General features: G+C 38.4%; 1 protein-coding gene across 1 annotated transcript in view; it reads right to left on the bottom strand.

The window, feature by feature from the left end:
- PGR (progesterone receptor) overlaps positions 1 to 18,226 on the bottom strand; it is a 108,902-nt gene extending 90,676 nt beyond the window's left edge. Inside the window, exons 1-2 of the mRNA XM_043579876.1 lie at positions 16,195 to 18,226; positions 14,793 to 14,944 (exon numbers count right to left, since the gene is read on the bottom strand). Coding sequence (XP_043435811.1) covers positions 14,793 to 14,944; positions 16,195 to 17,828 — 1,786 coding nt within the window. The 5' untranslated portion in view covers positions 17,829 to 18,226. The remainder of the gene's footprint in view (positions 1 to 14,792; positions 14,945 to 16,194) is intronic.
- Between the last annotated feature and the right edge of the window lie 226 nt (positions 18,227 to 18,452).

Raw genomic sequence — 18,452 nt, 5'->3', positions numbered from 1 at the left:
TCAGCTATGATTTGTTCAAGTACACCTTCAGCCCTTTTCTCTCTTCTTCTTCTTCTTCTTCTCCTTCTTCTGGAATTCCTATGATACAGATATTGTTCCGTTTGATTGCATCACTTAGTCTCTAATTCTCCCCTCATACTCCTGGATATTTTTTATCTTTTTCTCAGCTTCCTCTTTTTCCATAATTTTATCTTCTAATTCACGTATTCTCTCCTGTGCCTCTTCAATCTATGCTATGGCCACCTCCATTTTATTTTGCACCTCATTTATAGCATATTTTAGCTCCTCCTCATGACTATTTCTTAGTCCCTTGATGTCTGTAGCAATAGATTCTCTGCTGTCCTCTATGGTTTTTTCAAGCTCAGCATTTAATTTTATGACTATTATTCTAAATTCTTGTTCTGTTATATTGCTGAAATAGTTTTTGATCAATTCGTTAGCTGTTGCTACGTCCTGGAATTTCTTTTGAGGATAATTCTTCTGTTTCATCATTTTGGCTAGTCTCTGCAGTAGCTCCAAAGTGCAAGGCACTTCCCCTCTGCTGTCCAGAGTAATTTGTGTTTGTTGATGGGGCTGCAATGAGACCTGTTGTCTGTCCCCAGCTCACCACTGGAGCCACAGTCAGACTGGGTGTACCTTACCTTCCTCTTTCCCAGGGACAGGAATCACTGTGGAGAGATGTGGCCCCTGTCTGGGCTACTTGCACACTGCCAGGCTTATGGTGCTGCTTAGATGGGATCTGGCCAAGGATGTATTAGCCAGGGTGGATCTGTAAGGTGGGCAGGAGGGGCAGGCTTAGCTAGCTTTGCTGATGGTGGTCCCCTGGGGAAGGGGCCCTGCAGCACCGGGAGGGAGGGAAGCCTGTTGGAGGGATGGATCCACAGAAACACAGTGTTGGGTGTTTGCATAGTGCAAGCAAGTTCGGTGACAGGTACTGTTTCCCTTTGGAATTTCAGCTGGGGGATGGGAGAGGGAGATGGCGCTTCCCAGCACCTTGTTCCCCCACCGAGCCCAGCTCTGTCTTCCAGGGCTCAACAACCCTCCTTCCTGGTGTCCTTTAGCCCTCCCAGCTCTCCAAGAGCAGAGCTGTTGACTTTTAACATTCCAGATGTTAAGTCCTGCTGGCTGTCAGAACTCATGGAGTCTGGCCCCTCCACTTTTGCAAACCAGACTTTGGAGGCTCTGCCTTGTCCTGTAGGCTGCCCCTCCACCACCCTGGCTCCCTCCTGCAATTCTGTGTAGTACGCACCACCTCTCTGCCCTTTCTACCCTCTTCCGTGGGCCTCTTGTCTACACTTGGCTCCAGAGAGTCCATTCTGCTAGTCTTAAGGTGTTTTTCTGGGTTATTTAGGCAGATATGGGTGGAATCTAAGTGATCAGGACAATGTGAGCCCAGCATCCTCCTACACCTCCATCTTCCCAGGTCCTACCATGTTTTATTTCAAACACAGTGCTAAATGGTATGGTATAATAAAAGTAGTTTAGTCTTTGGAGTCTGGAAGAACTGGGTTTGATTACCAACTCCACCACTAACTGGCTGTGTGACCTTAGGCAAGTTACCTTCTCTCCCTGTCAATTCTTACACTTGCAGAAAGAGAATGGTAATAACTTCTCCAGCAACTCCTGAGAATTAAAGGATATAATGAATAGAGCACCATGTGTCTACCATGGTACCTGGTATATAATAAAAACACAAAAAACAGAGTCTCCATCCTCCCTCCCTATGCTGTCACATTTTTTAGAATTCTCTCTGGAAAAGGGAACATTCTTAGTAGGGGCAACTGCCTAGTATATGCTTCCTACAATTTAACTTCACTGTTTTCAGGAGTTAAAAGTAGCTTCTCAGCAAAGGACCAAAGGCCCCTAATCTAGATCAAATAATATTTTAAATAATCTTAAAACTGGCTCCCTAGAATCATCTTCTGTCCATCTTATTTACTGTTTTAAATCAAAGCTTCTCAAAAACACAGCTGACCATGTCACCTCCCAGTTTAAAGACTCTGGCTCCCCTATGAGTAAAGCAGTACTTCATTATGCATAAGAAACAGCTGAATAGGTATTGAAATGTAGTAGAATAGGAGCTAACTTTTGGACTTGTTAGTTTGAGATATTCAGTAGTTATCTATGAAGATCTCAAGTCAGCAGTTAGATATATAAGTCTGGAATTCAGGGGAGAAATATAGAATTCAGGGGAGAGGTCTGGGCTAGAGATAGAAATTTGAGAGAGATCAGGATGGTTTTCTAAAATCATGAGACTAGATTACATATCCAAGGAAATATATAAACAGAATGTCTAAGGTGTCAAAATACTGAGCACTGGGCCCTCTAAAGTTAAAAGCTAAAGAAGAGGAGACTGGAGAGGAACCAAGAGGGGAAAAAATCAAGAGAGTGTTGTGTCCTGAAAGCCAAGAGGAAAAAAAAAAGTATTTTCAGGAAGCTGGAGCAATCAACTGTCAAATGCTACTGATAGATCAAGTAAGATGGGACTGAGAATTACCCATCAGATTTTTGCCATCTGGTAACCTTGACAAGAGAAATTTTGGTGGAGTGATTGGCTGAGACAAAAGACTGACTGGATTAGGTTTACGAGAGAATGGGGGAAGAAAATTCATTGGAGGAGTTTAGCTGCAAAAGGAATAGAGAAATAGTAGACAGAAGAATAAAGCCAACAGAAATATTTTGGCTTTAATATGGGAGAAATAATAGCAAGTTTACATGCTGATATACCAGAAAGGGGGAAATTATGATTTAAGCAGAGAGGGGGAAAGCTTTTGGGAGGCTGCTCTTGGGTCAACAGCAGGAGACTGAACCTGGTACACAAGGGGAGAAGGCTGGTCTTGACGAGCGAGATGCTACATGAGTATATGTGGTAGTAGCATTTTCAGAAAGTTTTTTCAGAAAATTATGAAGCAACATCATCAGTTGAAAGTGAAGGTGGGAGTGTTGGAAGGCTAAGAGGAAGGTGGAAGGTAGCCATCCAGAAGACATGGACAGTGAATGGGACTATTTGCAGGACTGAATGTTTAGTGATTATACTCATTTTTTCAATCCCACCTATTAATTATGAAAAGTTTATTTTCCTCTGAAATTCAGCTAGAAAATTTCTGCCCTCCCTGAAGTAAATCAGTTTTCATTACAAATAATTAGGACAAAGAGACAATAGATAATGGATAAGATATAATGGATAAGAGAGAAAGTTCACTGGGTTCCAATCTCTGCTCTATTTGCTATTTACCTGTGCAAGTGATTTAACTTTTTTGTGCTCATGTAATACATAGAGCCAAGTTCCCAGCATGTAATAAATGTTACATAAATACCACTCTTATTATTAAACATATTCAGAACCTACCCATTGAAACCCTCTAGATTTTTTAAGTTAGAAAATTCTATTTCCAAGTGTTTATGTAGTTGTAAAATTTTTTACTTGTAATTATTTATAATGCCTGCACAACAAAATCAAATAACAACAATTATCTGCACATAACTGTTTTTCAAAATGCTCTTTACATCACAAAGGGATGTCTTGCAAAAGGGAGTTACATTGCTTTTCTAACATCACTTTCTGCTTGAAAAGGCAGATGAAGTGTCCTTCTGCTAAACATCTTTTTTTAAAAATACAATTTGTTGTCAACATAGCTAACATACAGTGTATACAGTGTGCTCTTGGCTTCGGGAGTAAATTCATCACTTATATACAACACCAGTGCTCATCACAATTACTCATTCACAATTTCAATATACAAAGACATGCTAACAAAAGTTTTGCTGTAGTTATTTGTCAATGGTACTTTATTTGACCTGACTTCATTTGGCAGCTGAACCTGGCCCAAACTCACATTTTATAGGCTTCATTCATACATTTTGCTGCATAAATATTAATGTGTTTCATTATGAAGTTTTGTTCTAGATAATTTTTTAAAAATCTATACAATTCTGAATTCTGAAACATTTCTAGCCCAAAAGATTTTAGCTTAGAGATTCTGGACATGTATTAAGAAATAAACTTATTGATTATACTGAACATGATGCTGCTGTAGTTTTGCAATGTAGCAGCCCTGAAAATTACAATAAATATTTAGGAAACAATTATTGTTATTTGTCCTTCCTGTACATTTACTACCATGTTGGGTTCTGTAGAAGATTACAGAAGATAAATAAACTATAATGTCTAAATTCATGGAGTTTTAAATTCCATCAGGGAGATAACCATAAATACAACATAGGTAATAAACTAAATGTGGTTTGGATCTTGAGGGTAAAAAAAAATCATATTAATTAGGGAGACCAAAAAAAAATAATAATGTTTTTGTGGGGAACGGAGCATGTTATATGGACTGTTGAGAATACATGATTTTAACATAAAGAGTTGTAATAATGGCTGTTCTAAACAGAAAGAATGGAATGAGCACAAGTACAACTTAGCTAAAGCATGGGACATGGTCCAGGATCCCAGAATACCTTATAATTATATATAACATTTTCATGTGCTTTTCTGGAGTGATTGCTCTGAAGACATTTTCAAAGGAATTCAGTCTTGGTCCATACTTACCACTTGTTTATTCAATCTCATAAATCACTTTATCACAGAAGAGAAAATAACATTGAAATTACTTTTTTCTGAAGAAATGATACGATTGAGTATTATGCTTCAAAAACATTATAATTTATTAAAATTTTATATAAAGTACATAACACAAAAGGCTATAGCAGCAGTAGAGAACCAAACACCTAAGTTTATTACATTAAAAAAATTGAGCATGAAAATTTACTTCTTTACTTTGTAGGAGTTAACATAAAAAGGAAAACACAATAGGCTGATAAATTATGTGAATCATGCACTATGTAGTTTATTATATGAGGGTCATTCAGCAATAAAAAGGATATTGTGTTTATCTACCCTTATGCAAATTAGGCAGATATGGAAGATCTATAGAGTGTGTGGCTTTCGAATATTCTAAATGAAGATAAAGTTTAAAAATCCAGGGAAGTAAATCATTAGAGTCACTGTCTTAAGTATCAATTATTTCAATCTGTCCTTTAAAAAAGTGATTGATAAAAGATTCCCTGGAGTTACTTTGTTTTGCTGATAAAGACAGAGCTCTATAACTCATATGTGATTTTCAGATGATAACGTTGATATTCTGTTCAAATACTAAATAGTTGGATTTGAAATCTTGACCAAACATTCACCCTACCTTTGCAGAGATGTCAAAAAAGGCATCAGCAAATAAAGTCAAGGAACTGTTTAGGATTCATTCAAGTACCTGAATAAACATTTGTTCGAGGCCTAAGGGTTTCCTGTCATGATGAAATGGTATGTAAAAGAAAAAGTTGGCAGAAAATCCTTTGTTCAAATAAAATCTTAAGTGGAAGAATAAAGCAAATAAACAGACAAAAGCAGAGTTGTTCTAGTTTGAAAAAGGAATGGGACCGAGTTAAGGAGCACAATTTGAAAACCAATCCTCTGGAAGAGATAATGTTTTTTTCTGAAAAATTATAAAGTAATTAATATTTATTCAAATACAAAACATTGTGGAGAAATAGCAGAGAGGCACACAAACACAGAAGTTGGAGTCAGATGTCCTGGGTTTGAATCTTGACATGTTTATTTTTAAGATAACAGAAAAACTGTCACAGGGTAGACTGCACCAGAGAGAAAATTAAATAAGATTATTGGTAAATTACCTTCTCAAGAGCCCCAATTAAAAACAACACTTTAAGTTTATTCATTTTATTTATTTTAAAAGAGAGAGAACATGCACGCACATGAATGGAAGAGAGACAGAGAGGTTGAGAGGGTGAGAGAGAGAGACAGAGAATCCTAAGCATGCTCTGCACTGTCAGCACAAAGCACAATAAGAAGCTGGATATCATGAACAGGGAGATCATGACCTGAGCTGAAATCAAGAGTCCTACACTTAACCAATTGAGCCACCCAGTACCCCAAGAGCCCAAATTTTAATCAAAGAAATTATGGTGGAAGCGACTTTTGGATAATTTTATGGACTACAAAATATAGAGAAAGCACTATAGAGCTCTAAAGACAGGGAAAATAATTCATGAGTTGGCCAATGAAAATTTGAACGTATAATTAGAGTAGACTTCAAAACAAGGAAACTTATTGGGGGTAAAGAGGTATATAACATAATGATAAAGGAGTTGATTTTCCAAGAAGACATAACAATCATTAATTAATGTGCATGCATCTACGAGTTGAGCATTAATTTTTTGTATGGCAAAAGCTGATAGAACTACAAAGAGAAAGAGATGAATCCACTACTATAGTTGGACACCTCAACACCTCTCTAACAGAAATGGACAGATCTACCAGAAAAAAAAATTAATGAGGACCCAGTTAAACTCAACAACATCATTCAACTGGTTATAATTGACATCTATAGACTATTTCATTCAGCAGCAGCAGAATGCACATTCTCAAGCTCACTAGGAACATTCATCAAGATAAAACACACCTTAACAAGTCTGAAGAATAGAAAAATAGAAATTATAAAATGTCTGCTCTTAGACCACAATGGGATTAAGCCTTCAACAGAACACACCTGAAAATTAAAAAACACATGTAGATTTTACAACATACTTTTAATTATCACATGATTCAAAGAAAAAAAATCTTGAGCAATTTAAAAGTATTCTGAAGTAAAAATGAAAGCACAAATTACCAAAATCTGTGGCATACATATAGCAAAAGCAGTACTTATAGGGAAATTTATAGCATTAACTAGATATTTTAGAAAAGAAGATCCAAAATTTACAATCATCAAAGCTTTCTCCTTAGCAAACTAGAAGAAGAGCAAAGTAAGCCATTTAAAGAAAAAAAAGAAATAATAAAAATTAGGTCAGAAATCAATGAAACTAGAAACAGCAAATCAGTAAAGAAAAAAACAACGAAAGCTAGTTCTTTGAAAAGATCAATAAAATCAGTATAAGCCTCTAACAAACCTAATTAAGAAGAGAGAACACAAATTACTAATATCAAAAATGAAAGAGGGGGACATCACTATAGATCCTATATACATTAAAAAGATAATAAAGGAATACTATGAACAACTCTATGCCCACAAATCTAAATGAAAGGAACCTAAATGAAATGGACCAATGTCTTGAGATACACAATCTGCCAAAACTCCCACAAGAAGAAATAGACAATCTGAACAGGCCTATATCTATTAATGAAATTGAATCAGCAATTAATAACTTTCCAAAACAGGAAGCACCATGCCCAAAGGAGTTCACTGATAAATTCTGCCAAACATTTAAGGAAGAGATTATCCCAATTCACCACTATCTCTTAGAAAATGAGGGAATGCTTCCTAACTCAATCTATGAGCAAGTATTATGCTAATATAAAACCAAAGACAGTACCAGAAAACTACAGACTGATATCTCTCATGAACATAGATGCAAAAATCTCAAGAAAAACCTTAGCAAACTGAATAAAAAAAATTTAATAAGAAGTCTACAACACGACTAAATGGGATTTATCCTAGGTATGTAAGAATGGTTCAACATTTGAAAATTAATGTATTCTATCACATCAACAAACTAAAAAGACAATATCACATGATCATATCAATAGATGCAGAAAAAGCACTTGAAAAGATCCAGCACTCATTCATGAAATAGCAATAGAAGTGAATGTCCTCAACTTTATAAAAAAATATCTACAAAAAACCCTACAAATGATGCCCTACTTACTAGTAAGAAACTAGAAGCTTTCCCATTAGACTAGGAACAAAACAAGGGTATCTCCTCTCACCACTCATCTTCAACACTGTAGTGGAAGTCCTACTAATGCAATAAGACAAAAAGAGGAAATAAAAGGTATACTCATTAGGAAGAAAGAAATAAAACTGTCTTTGTTTGCAGGTGACATGATCTTATTATGTGGAAAATAAATTTGTAAAAAACCTGACAAAACAACTCCTAGAACTAATAAGCACCTATAGGAAAGTGGCAGGATGCAAGGCTAATATATAAATGTCATTTTCTTAAATCTAGCAATGAACAAGTGGCATTTGAAATTTAAAACACAATGTCATTTACATTAGCACCCAAAAATGAAGTACTCAACATAAATGTAACCAAATATGTACAAGACCTATAGGAGGAAAATCGCAAAACTCACATTAATTAAATAAAAGAAGTAAATAAATGGAACGTTCATGGATAGGAAGATTCAATATTGTCAAGATGTAAGATCTTCCCACTATGATCTACAGATTCAATGCAATCTTACTAAAACCCCAGAAAATTACTTCATGGTTACTGACAAACTGATTTATAGTTAATAAGCAGAGGTCAAAGACCCAGACAGACTATCAACACATTATTGAAGTTGGAGGATTGACACTACCTGACTTCAAGACTTACTATAAATATACAGTAATCAAAACAGTGGTGAAAAGTGATATTGGTGAAAGAACAGACAAATAGATCAATGTAACAGAACAGAAAACCTAGAAATAGACCCAAATAAATATAGTCAACTGATATCTGACATAATAATAAAGGGGTTGCAGTGGAACAAAACTATCTCTTCAACAAATAGTGTGGAACAACTGAGCATCTACATGGAAAAAAAGTTAAATTAGACACAGACCTTACACTCTTCATAAAAATTAATTCAAAACAGATCACGGACCTAAATGTAAAACACAAAATTATAAAAGTCCTAAAAGATAACATAGGAGCAAATCTAGATGACCTTGAATTTGGTAATGACTCTTTAGATACAACATTAAAATCATGATCCATAAAAGAAAGAACTGAGAAACTGGATTTCATTAAAAGTAAAATTTTCTGCTATGCAAAAGATATTTCCAATAGAGTAAAAAGACAGAGTAGGAGGAAATATCTGCAAAAGACACATCTAATAAAGAACTATTATCCAAAATATACAAGAGCTGTTGAGGCTCAACAATAAGAAAATAAGCTGATTAAAAAACAAGCCAAGAACCTTAAAAGGCATCTCACCAAAGATACATGGATGACAAATAAGCATATGAAAACATGCTACACATCATATGTCATCAGGGAAATGCAAATTAAAACAATGAGATACCACTATATACCTATTAGAATGGCTAAAATCCAGAACATAGACAATACCAAATGCTAGCAAAGATGGAGAGCAGCAAGAATTTTTATTCATTGATGATGGGAATGCAAAATAGCATAGCCATTTTAGAAGACAGTTTGGAGGTCTCTTATAAAACTAAACATCCATACAATGTAGCAATTGCACTCCTTGGTATTTACCCAAAGAAATAAAAAACCTATGTCCATACAAAAACCTACTCATGGATCATTACAATAGTTTTCTTCATAATTTCCCAAACTTGGAAGCAACCAAAATACCCTTCAGCAGGTGAATGGATAAATTGTGCTACATCTAGACAATGGAATATTATTCAGCACTAAAAGGAAATGAGATATCAAGCCATGAAAAGACATGGAGGAAACACATGCATATCAGTAAGTGAAACTGTATGGCATTCTGGAAAAGGCAAAACTATAGAGACAATAAAAAGATCAGTGGTTTCCAAGGATAAGGGGGCAGAGAATGAATAAATGGAACATAGAATTTTTAGGGCAGTTAAACTACTCTGTATGATACCATAATTATGGACATATTTTATGGTACATTTATCCAAACCCACAGGTACAATATCAAAAGCAAACCCTACTGCAAACTATGGATTTGGGGTGATTATGATATGTCTATATAGGTTCATCAAATGTACCAAATGTTCCTCTCTAGTGGATGATGTCAGTAATAGGGGAGGCTATGCCAGGGGAAGAAGTATATGGAAAATCTATGTACCTCCCTCTTGATTTTTCTCTTAAAAATAATAAAATATTTAAATGAATTTGAGTGTTATTTCTCTTTTGAAAGCCATAGCAGAGAGAATGTATCACCAAATCAGTTTCATTTTTAGTCTCTGATACCAATTATATTCAACTTTCGAAAGAAATGCATTAGTTATAAAAATATTTCATTTCTGTTCAGTTTCCTCTGTGGTCTGATGGTGTCTCTCCAAATCTAAAAGGCATTTTCCATCATCCCCAGCTTCTGACAGAGGGGTGAATTCTCTAGTTTTCCAGATATTGCTTAAACTATTCAACTCAGTACATCTATAATTCATTATATAAATGCTAATTGGTAGAATGTTTTCTGCCTCCACTACAGTACAAACCACGAGGGCTGCAGCGACCCAGGTCTGCCCTGTTTTACTATTTTTTCAGCTAGCACCTAGCATAGTGCCTGGCATATGGCAGGTGCTCAATAAATATTTGGTTATTAATACATGAACAAAATAAATAGTTAAATCATTATGCATGATTTATGCATGAAATAACCAGACATTATGCATGAAATAACCAGAGAGAGAAAGACAAATGCCACATGGTATCATTTACACATGGAATAAAAAAATCAAATTCATAGAAAGAGTAGAAAAATGGTTGCCAGGGGCTGGTAAATGGAAGTAGGGAGAGGTTAGTAAAAGCATACAAACGTTAAAGATGAATAAAGTCTGAGGATGTAATGTGTAACATGGTGACTAGTTGAGAACATTGTATTATATAATCAAAATTTGCTAAGAGAGTATAACTTAAATGTTCTTGCCAAAAAGAAAAAAATATATATGTGAGGGGATGGAAGTGTTCCTTAACTTGACAGGGAGAATCTTTTCACCATATATATTAAATCATCATATTGTACACTTTAAATATCTTACAATTTTATTTGTCAATTATACCTCAATATAACTAGAATAAAAATGAGGCTAATAATGTGGTACAATTAAAAATCCATCATTACCTACATAACTAGTGTCTTCTAAATAATATTTTACTGTATTACAATATTTGTTTACCCATATCACATCAAATTTATTCACTACAAATACTGTCACAGTAAAAAGTATCCAAAGAATAAGAGGCTGGCATCATCAGTTATGATGACTGGTTCATTTAGAACAAAATTTACTGAATATCTAATGTATTCCTAACACTGAGTTAGTCACAGTACATACAGAGGTAAGCCAATGAGAAATTATCTTTTCCTTCTTAATACAAAATCACAGACCTGCATTTATAGAACTGGTGGGTCATTATGACTTCATCTCCTTGAAAGGTATTAGAGCAATTCCCGACAACTTTCTGGTCCATTCCAACCTTTAGTAAAGGAATGCAATGAGCTATTCAACCAATTGCTTTTGGCTAATTCATTTTCTTAGGGTAAGAGAGGTCATCTCTTCCGATCCCTGTGTACCCACTTCCTAAGTGATTTTTTTTCCCTGCCTCTTCTCTCTTCTGTCTTATACCAAGAGAAACCCAGTTTTCCCGGGTGACTTCTTTACAGATTTTATTGTCTCTCGCTCCCAACTTGGAAGAGAGGTAGGGAAACTGGTTCTCGGTGAAATTAGTATCATCCATCCATTTATAGCACACACTTTTAATCACCCTTCATCTTGCAATCTCCTTTACTTCCACTTTTACCTTCCTAGATGTTTTATCATTTGGCTCACATTTTTTCTTACAATGCTCTATTGTTTTTCTTTGAAATTTAAACAGAATTTCTTATTAAGAGAAATGTAGTGTAGTTGGTAGAGAGCACGGATTCTGGAGTCACACTACTTGGGTTTGAATCCTGAGTCTACCACTTCCTAATTGTGATTAAGGCAATTTAACACCTTTGGGTTTTAGTTACCCTTTTGGAAACTAAAAATAATAAATAATATGTGTATTATAAGGATTAAATGAATTAAAATACCCATAAACCACTTAAATAGTCACTGCTGCATAGAAAGCTCTCTAAAATGCTGTTATCATTATTATTCCTGGTAACAATATCTATTTTTTGACCACTGACTTTCAACTTCTGGACATACTGGCATCCACACATAGTCTACCTTGAACTAGCTGATCACACAGCCCTACTTTAAGATTTCACATTGGCTATACCTCTACAATTATTAAATCCTTTTACTCACCTTTTTACTTATGAAAATTCCCAGAAACTTCTATTATCTTGCCTTAAACCACTGATTTTCTCCAAATTCATCCAAACACCAGCACTTAAACTTCCCATCCTTTAATTTTAATGATTTCCTCATATAACTCTTCAAGTCTTACTCAGTCTAATCTTAATCTCTTTACTCCTCTTTGAACATATACACTTAAAAGCACTACTCAATGTCCAGAGATCAATAATCTTACTTGTCCTTTAATAATCAAGTGAAGTTCATATTTTCCATTAAATCTTCTCCCATCATTATACAACATGTACATTCCATCCTACAACTAACTTCCCCCTGACCAAACACACCAACTCACAAACCACACAAATCTTAACCATTTTACAGATTTGCTTATCTGCGCATTTAGTCAATCTCTATTTTACATGCAAAAAGGACTTACATGCATATATGTTACCTCTTAAACTCTATTATAAACTTCTTGACTACAGAAGCTGTAGTCCAATTGAAACTGACAATATGCTAGACATTTATTTCAATACTTTGCATGTATATACCCATTTAATCTTCATAACAACATTGAGGAGTAGCTACTGTTATCTTCATTTTATATGTAAGGCAGGGAGAGGTGAAGTCAGGGGAAGAATATCTAAAGCACAGATCTAAATATAAGAGGTATAAAATAACTGCTGAATGAACTTACTCATATAGTTTTGTAATCTTGTTCTAGTTTCGTGAATGATTTATAAACATATACCTTGAGGTTTTTTTCATAAACATTGCCAAATAAAGGTGCTTCATTTTTACTACTCAGGACTAAAAGAGGACCATGTCAATAATAGTTGTTCAACAAATGCTTTCTAAGAGTAAATCTGGAAAGACATTTTATGTGGTTTTAGATGCTATTATAATATTATAAAAGAATTTGTATTTAAGTTAGGGTGCTTTTGGTTCTATATGCACATTCTGAAGTAACTTCTGAAAATTAAGTAACATTTGTCATATACCTTCTTGTGCACACCATCTCTGATTTATAAGCACTGCAATGAAAGAGTATCTAACCTATGGTAACCAACAATTAGTTACTAACTAGTTGTACGATCCTTGGAAACTGAAATTTATGTCTTTGGGACCTGCTTATCTATAAAGAGATGGAGCTGGGCTAGAAAAAACTGGTCTTCAGGGGATTCTATGGGAGTCATTCACTTACAAAATTAGACTACTCTAAGGAGACAGTAAGAATGAAGGAAATCATATTAATGTTGAAAGAAGCATTCAAGAAATTAACCAAAGTCCGATGAGAGTAGTAACTCCAATTATGCACTGGAGAATCAACTCATTCATACAAAGAAATTCAACTTGTAACTATGACTAAATAATGTCCAAAGGAAACTTAAGGCCACTCACAGTTGCGTCCATTTTCTCATGTAGCCTCTTTTCACACAGTGCTTCAATTAATTTAAAATGCAATTAAAACCCCCTGAAGCTGAATACGTATGTTCAGTAACAGTTAAATACATTCATCTTTTGTGGAAAAAAAATCATATTCTAGATATATACAAAGCAAATATTCTTTAAGAAGAATTAATTTAAGTAGAATTATTACAAATACTACTAATAAATAGTTGGGAATCATTTTTATCAAAAAAGGCTTAATAGTTGTAAAGAATCATCTGTTAGGCATCTACAAAAATAGTGAATTTAAAATGCCTTTTAGATTTTATTCTCTTGGTGCATATTAAATATACATATCAAACTCCTTTGAAAGTTCCCTTAAGGTAAAAATTTCCCATTCCCTCCTTTCCTATTTATAAGTAGAAAACTCTTGAAATCAGAAAACTCACAAACAGGAAGCAAAAAAGCAAGCATTCAGATCTTTGGTTCCTTGTCTAGGTGTGATCTCAGCACTCCAGAGGGAACTTTAAACTCATTTCGACTCCTTATAACATATACTGATTGTTAGAATTTAAATGTGAAATTATCTTTAAGTGTATTTTTATCTTCAAATAGAAATGTATTTGCTTAGAATTTAATGTTGATAGAGAAATTTAAAAATATTTTCTATTAGAGCTCAAATCCAAAATACATTATGTAGGTCAATCCAAAATCATTAGATAAATATGTAATTTAGACAATTTTAAAAACATGAAAGTCTTGTGGCAAAGTAACAGAAATTGTTACTTCAATGTCCACAATTTTCTTTTGCTTTAAACTGTTTACTCCTATCCCCTTATATACTTATTTATAAAGATATGCCAAACAAAATGAGAATTTTTAAAAATTTGTTTAGAATTACCATTATATAAGTATTAATAAATATGCATGTAGAGAAAAGACAAAATCATGTAGAAAATTTGTAACTGCATTATATATATATACAAATACACATAGTACATATACATAATTTTGATGATTTTTACCATTTTTCTTTTTATCAAAATTTTAAGCTTAGTACATATTTCATATAATATATAATAGAAATATGAAAATACAATTACAGCCAAGCTATTTCTTTAAAGCTAAATGGGTAATGAACAATAGCAGCACTGTCCCCAAGATTAGTATAACTTGAGTCTAATATCGAAAGCGTTAGTCAAGAGTATGGAATGTTCAAACCACATTCAATTTTGAGTATTATAAATAAAAACATACTGTTAAAACACAGTCATATACTTTAAATTATATGGAAATATCACCATTTCTTAGAAGGGACAATTAAAATATAAAAAATATCAGATTTACAATCTAATAAATCTTGGTCTACAATTAAACCAAAAATAAAGAGCCTACCTTCCATTGCCCTTTTAAAGAAGACCTTACAGCTCCCACAGGTGAGGACGCCATAATGACAACCTGATGCTTCATCCCCACAGATTAAGCAAATCTTCTGAGGTAAGGACTCGAAGCTGTACTGTGGGCTCTGGCTGGCATCTGAATCGGGCCTTGAAATGCAAAACAAAGTACTCCATTTATTTTTGGGTGCACCACTGTCTATACTAAAGTTTTCTTAAGAAAATTGACAGAGTGAAAGAGGATTTTAATATAGCACCATATGTATACACACCCTTGAAAGGCATGCAAACTAGGTGTACCGTTACAGGATCCATCGCATTTGTAATTAGTCATTCATCAGCAGCACCAACTTAAAAGAATAATATATAACTTAATGTTCAGAAAAGCTAAGGTCCACTGTTTTTTTTTAATTCTTTCTACAAAACTCCTTGTATAGAATAATCAACTTATTCTTTGACAAATGAAATGTTATGCCCTTCCTGTACACATCGTAACAGTAAACGTGTTTTTGTTTTAGTTCAATCGTACTCAACACTGCTTTTGTTTTCAGTTTTTAAAACACCCCGTAATGACTGTTTACTTAAACGAGTATGTGTTTGCCATTTTAAAGAATTGTTCAATATACTGACACTGTTTTACCTTTCACAACACAGAAGAGTCTAAACCGAACATTATGGGATTTTAAAATCCCACTCCTTCGGTATGTAAATTGAAATGTTTTTGAAAACCTGTGTGAAAAAAGTTGTAGCGAATCCGAAACAATATTAGAATACAGTGCACTGGAGAGATTGATGTTTAAATCCATAATGTAACTATATTACACATAACTGGAGTCTTGAAATTTGTATGATAATACAGCCATTGAAGGTCCAAAACCCGTCAGGTTCTGCTTTCGGTTCTGGCTAGCTACCATACATTAAGTACCACCCCTCCCGGAGGAACTGTGCCTTAAAGTCTCTACTAAAGACATTCCCAGTAAACATCCTTCAAAGAAAAGAACCATTTTGTAAAGCCCCCAACTCGCCGCATCCCCTCTCCCCCCCCCCCCCCCCCCCCCGGCCCCACTGGATTACTGCGCACCTATAGTGACGCTGCACATTTTAAATTAGGGTTGATCTCGCCTCGAAATCTCGCAGATTTGTAAAATTCAGAAGATATTTTCGAGGAGGCACGCTCCAAAAACGGCATATTATGCGCCCCCCTTGTGTCCCCAAAATAGTGAGGAGAGGAGGGAAGAAAAAGGAAACCAAACTACCCTTGTGCCCCGCCCCGGCCACCCACCCCCTTGCGGCCACTTGGGTGAGCAGGACCCTGGGACCTGGAGCGAGCGGCGACGAAGGCGCCGGGCTGCTACTCGCGGGATGCGTACGGCACTCCGCGCCCCGCCCGGGACCCTCACCTCAGGTAGTTGAGATAGGGCTGGTAGACCTGCGGCAGGCCCTCTTTGAGCACTGCGGCCTGGTAGCCGAGCTGCGGGAGCCCGTTGAGACTGAGCTGCGGGTAGAGCGCAGAGGCCGCCCCGGCGGAAGCAACAGAAGCTGAGGTGGAGGCACCGTCCCGCGGCAGCATGCAGGCGCCTGCGCCCGGCGCCTTGCAAGGCGGCGGAGCAAACGGGCCTTGCTGGGGCGGCGCGCCCTCCGCTTTGTACAGGATGCACTCCAGGGTCGACCCAGACGAGGACGTGGACGAGACTGTGGCACTGGCGGATGCGGCGGACGCCCCCGCGGCATCCCCGGGTCTGGACGACGGCGCTCGCGGAGGGAGCGGCGGCAGCGCCAGCGGCAAATCCGGAAAGACTGCGGGGTTGGGACCCGCCACCAGGTACGGCCGCGGGGAGCGGGCAGCGGCTTCGGTGCCTTCCTCCTCCTCCTTGATCTTCAGGGCTGGCGGCTGGAAGTCGCCGTAGAGCGGGAACACATCATCCTTGGGCTCGGCGTCGGGCAGGTACGCACAGTCGGAGAAGTCGCCAGCAGCGACCTGGGTGGAAGAAGCCGAGGGTGAGCCCCGCGGCGGGGCAAAGGCGCTGACAACCGCGGCCCCGCCGTCATAATTCTCCCCTTCCAGCAGTTGACGGGTGCGGGCGGCCAGGAAGGCCGAGTTGAGGGGCAGAATGGGCACGTGAATAAAATCCATCATCGTGGTGGCCAGCGGGGAGCACCCGGGCGCCGCTGGCGCGTCCTGCTCCGCCAGGGCGACCTTGGGCGCCAAGAAACGGGAATCTTCTTTGGGGACCAGGGTGACGCTTCCTGCGGCCACCCCAGGAGCGGTGGCTGCAGCTCCTCCTCCAGCTGCCGTGCCTCCCAGAGGCCGGGATTTGCCCTTCAGAAGTGGACCCACGGAGCCTTCGGACTCCAAGCCATCCTCCTGCTCTACGTCTACCACAGCAGGCTGCGGAGCTGGTTTCACTGAGGCCCCAGACCAATGGTGGCTCCCAGAGGTCAGGGGCAGCAGCTGTCGGGGCGGTGACAGACCCCTGGGCAGCACTTTGTGGGCAGTTGCCGTTCCGGAGCTGTCGCTAGCCTTGCCCTCTGGCCGGCTCATGAGCGAAGACAACCCCCCCTGGGTGGTGGGGGCAACCCGGGGGTCTTCAGGAAGCTCAGAGCCAAACAGGCACCAAGGGCTGGCGGCCTCACAGGCAGGAGAGCTGGCGTGGGTCTGCCCGGAAGCTGAAGGCTCCAGTAGCGTGTCCAAGACACTGTGCAGCAGCCCTCTGTCCTTTTCTGGGGGTCTAGAGCTGCCAGCTCCTGCACTGCTTGTGGCTTCAACTCTGGGATATGCCCCCTCCACTTCTGACAGCGGCTGCTGGTCCTGTGTCTTCGGGTCCGGGTCTTGTCCCTGGCAAGGCCTAGGGAAGAGCAACGGGTCCAGAGAGATAGGTATAGCTGAGACTACAGGCGAGGAGTTCGAGGTCTGACTCTCCTGAAAAGGGCCAGCGTCTCGGAGTCCCAGCAGAGGCGCTCCGAGCAGTGTGGAGGAGGGCGCGGCGCCCGCCACGTGGGGAGCCTGGGGTTCCTTTGCCTTCAGCTCTGTCATGACGACCTGGACTCCCCTTATCTCCTCCCCTGTTTGTAAGGAGGAGGGATAGGGGAAGGAGGTGGGGGTGTAGGGAATATAGGAGCAGCGGGAGGAGAAAATTAATGTTGAATTTGGCTGGACCCGGCGGGGCGGGGTGGGGAGATCCCCACCTCCCGGGTCGGAAGGAGGCGGTGCTGGTCAGCTACTGCTTTTGCCCCCCCATCTGGTAGGCAGAGGAAGGGTGGCAGTTGTTCTGTCCCTTAGTCTGGTGGGGAGAGCAAAAGAAGGTAGTTGTGCAGGATCTCGTCGCCTAGCTGGGAGAGTTCTCCGACTTCAGTCCGAGGATGGGAGGCGCAGAGAGTACTTACAAGTCCGGCACTCGAGTGGCTGCGGCTTCGAAAGCAATTACAGGCGCAGCTCTATCTTCCGACTTTTTCTCTGGCTTCAACCCAGTGCGTGCCTTGTAGCTCCCAATCCCTGACGCCGTCCTACTTTCCTTCTCATTAAAACCCTGGGACTACTTGATTTTTCGGCAGTCTAGGAGGACGAAACGCCATTGGTTTACCTATTTCATTCAAATGCCAAGTGAAACTAGTACGTACTGAGAATGCTGCTTACGCTCCAGAACTTCGAACACTCAAA

The sequence above is a fragment of the Prionailurus bengalensis genome, chromosome D1, assembly GCF_016509475.1.
Source record: "Prionailurus bengalensis isolate Pbe53 chromosome D1, Fcat_Pben_1.1_paternal_pri, whole genome shotgun sequence".
In the NCBI taxonomy this organism is placed as follows: domain Eukaryota; kingdom Metazoa; phylum Chordata; class Mammalia; order Carnivora; family Felidae; genus Prionailurus; species Prionailurus bengalensis.
Note: the sequence above shows the minus strand (reverse complement) of the source record. Positions and strands in the feature narration are given on the sequence as shown.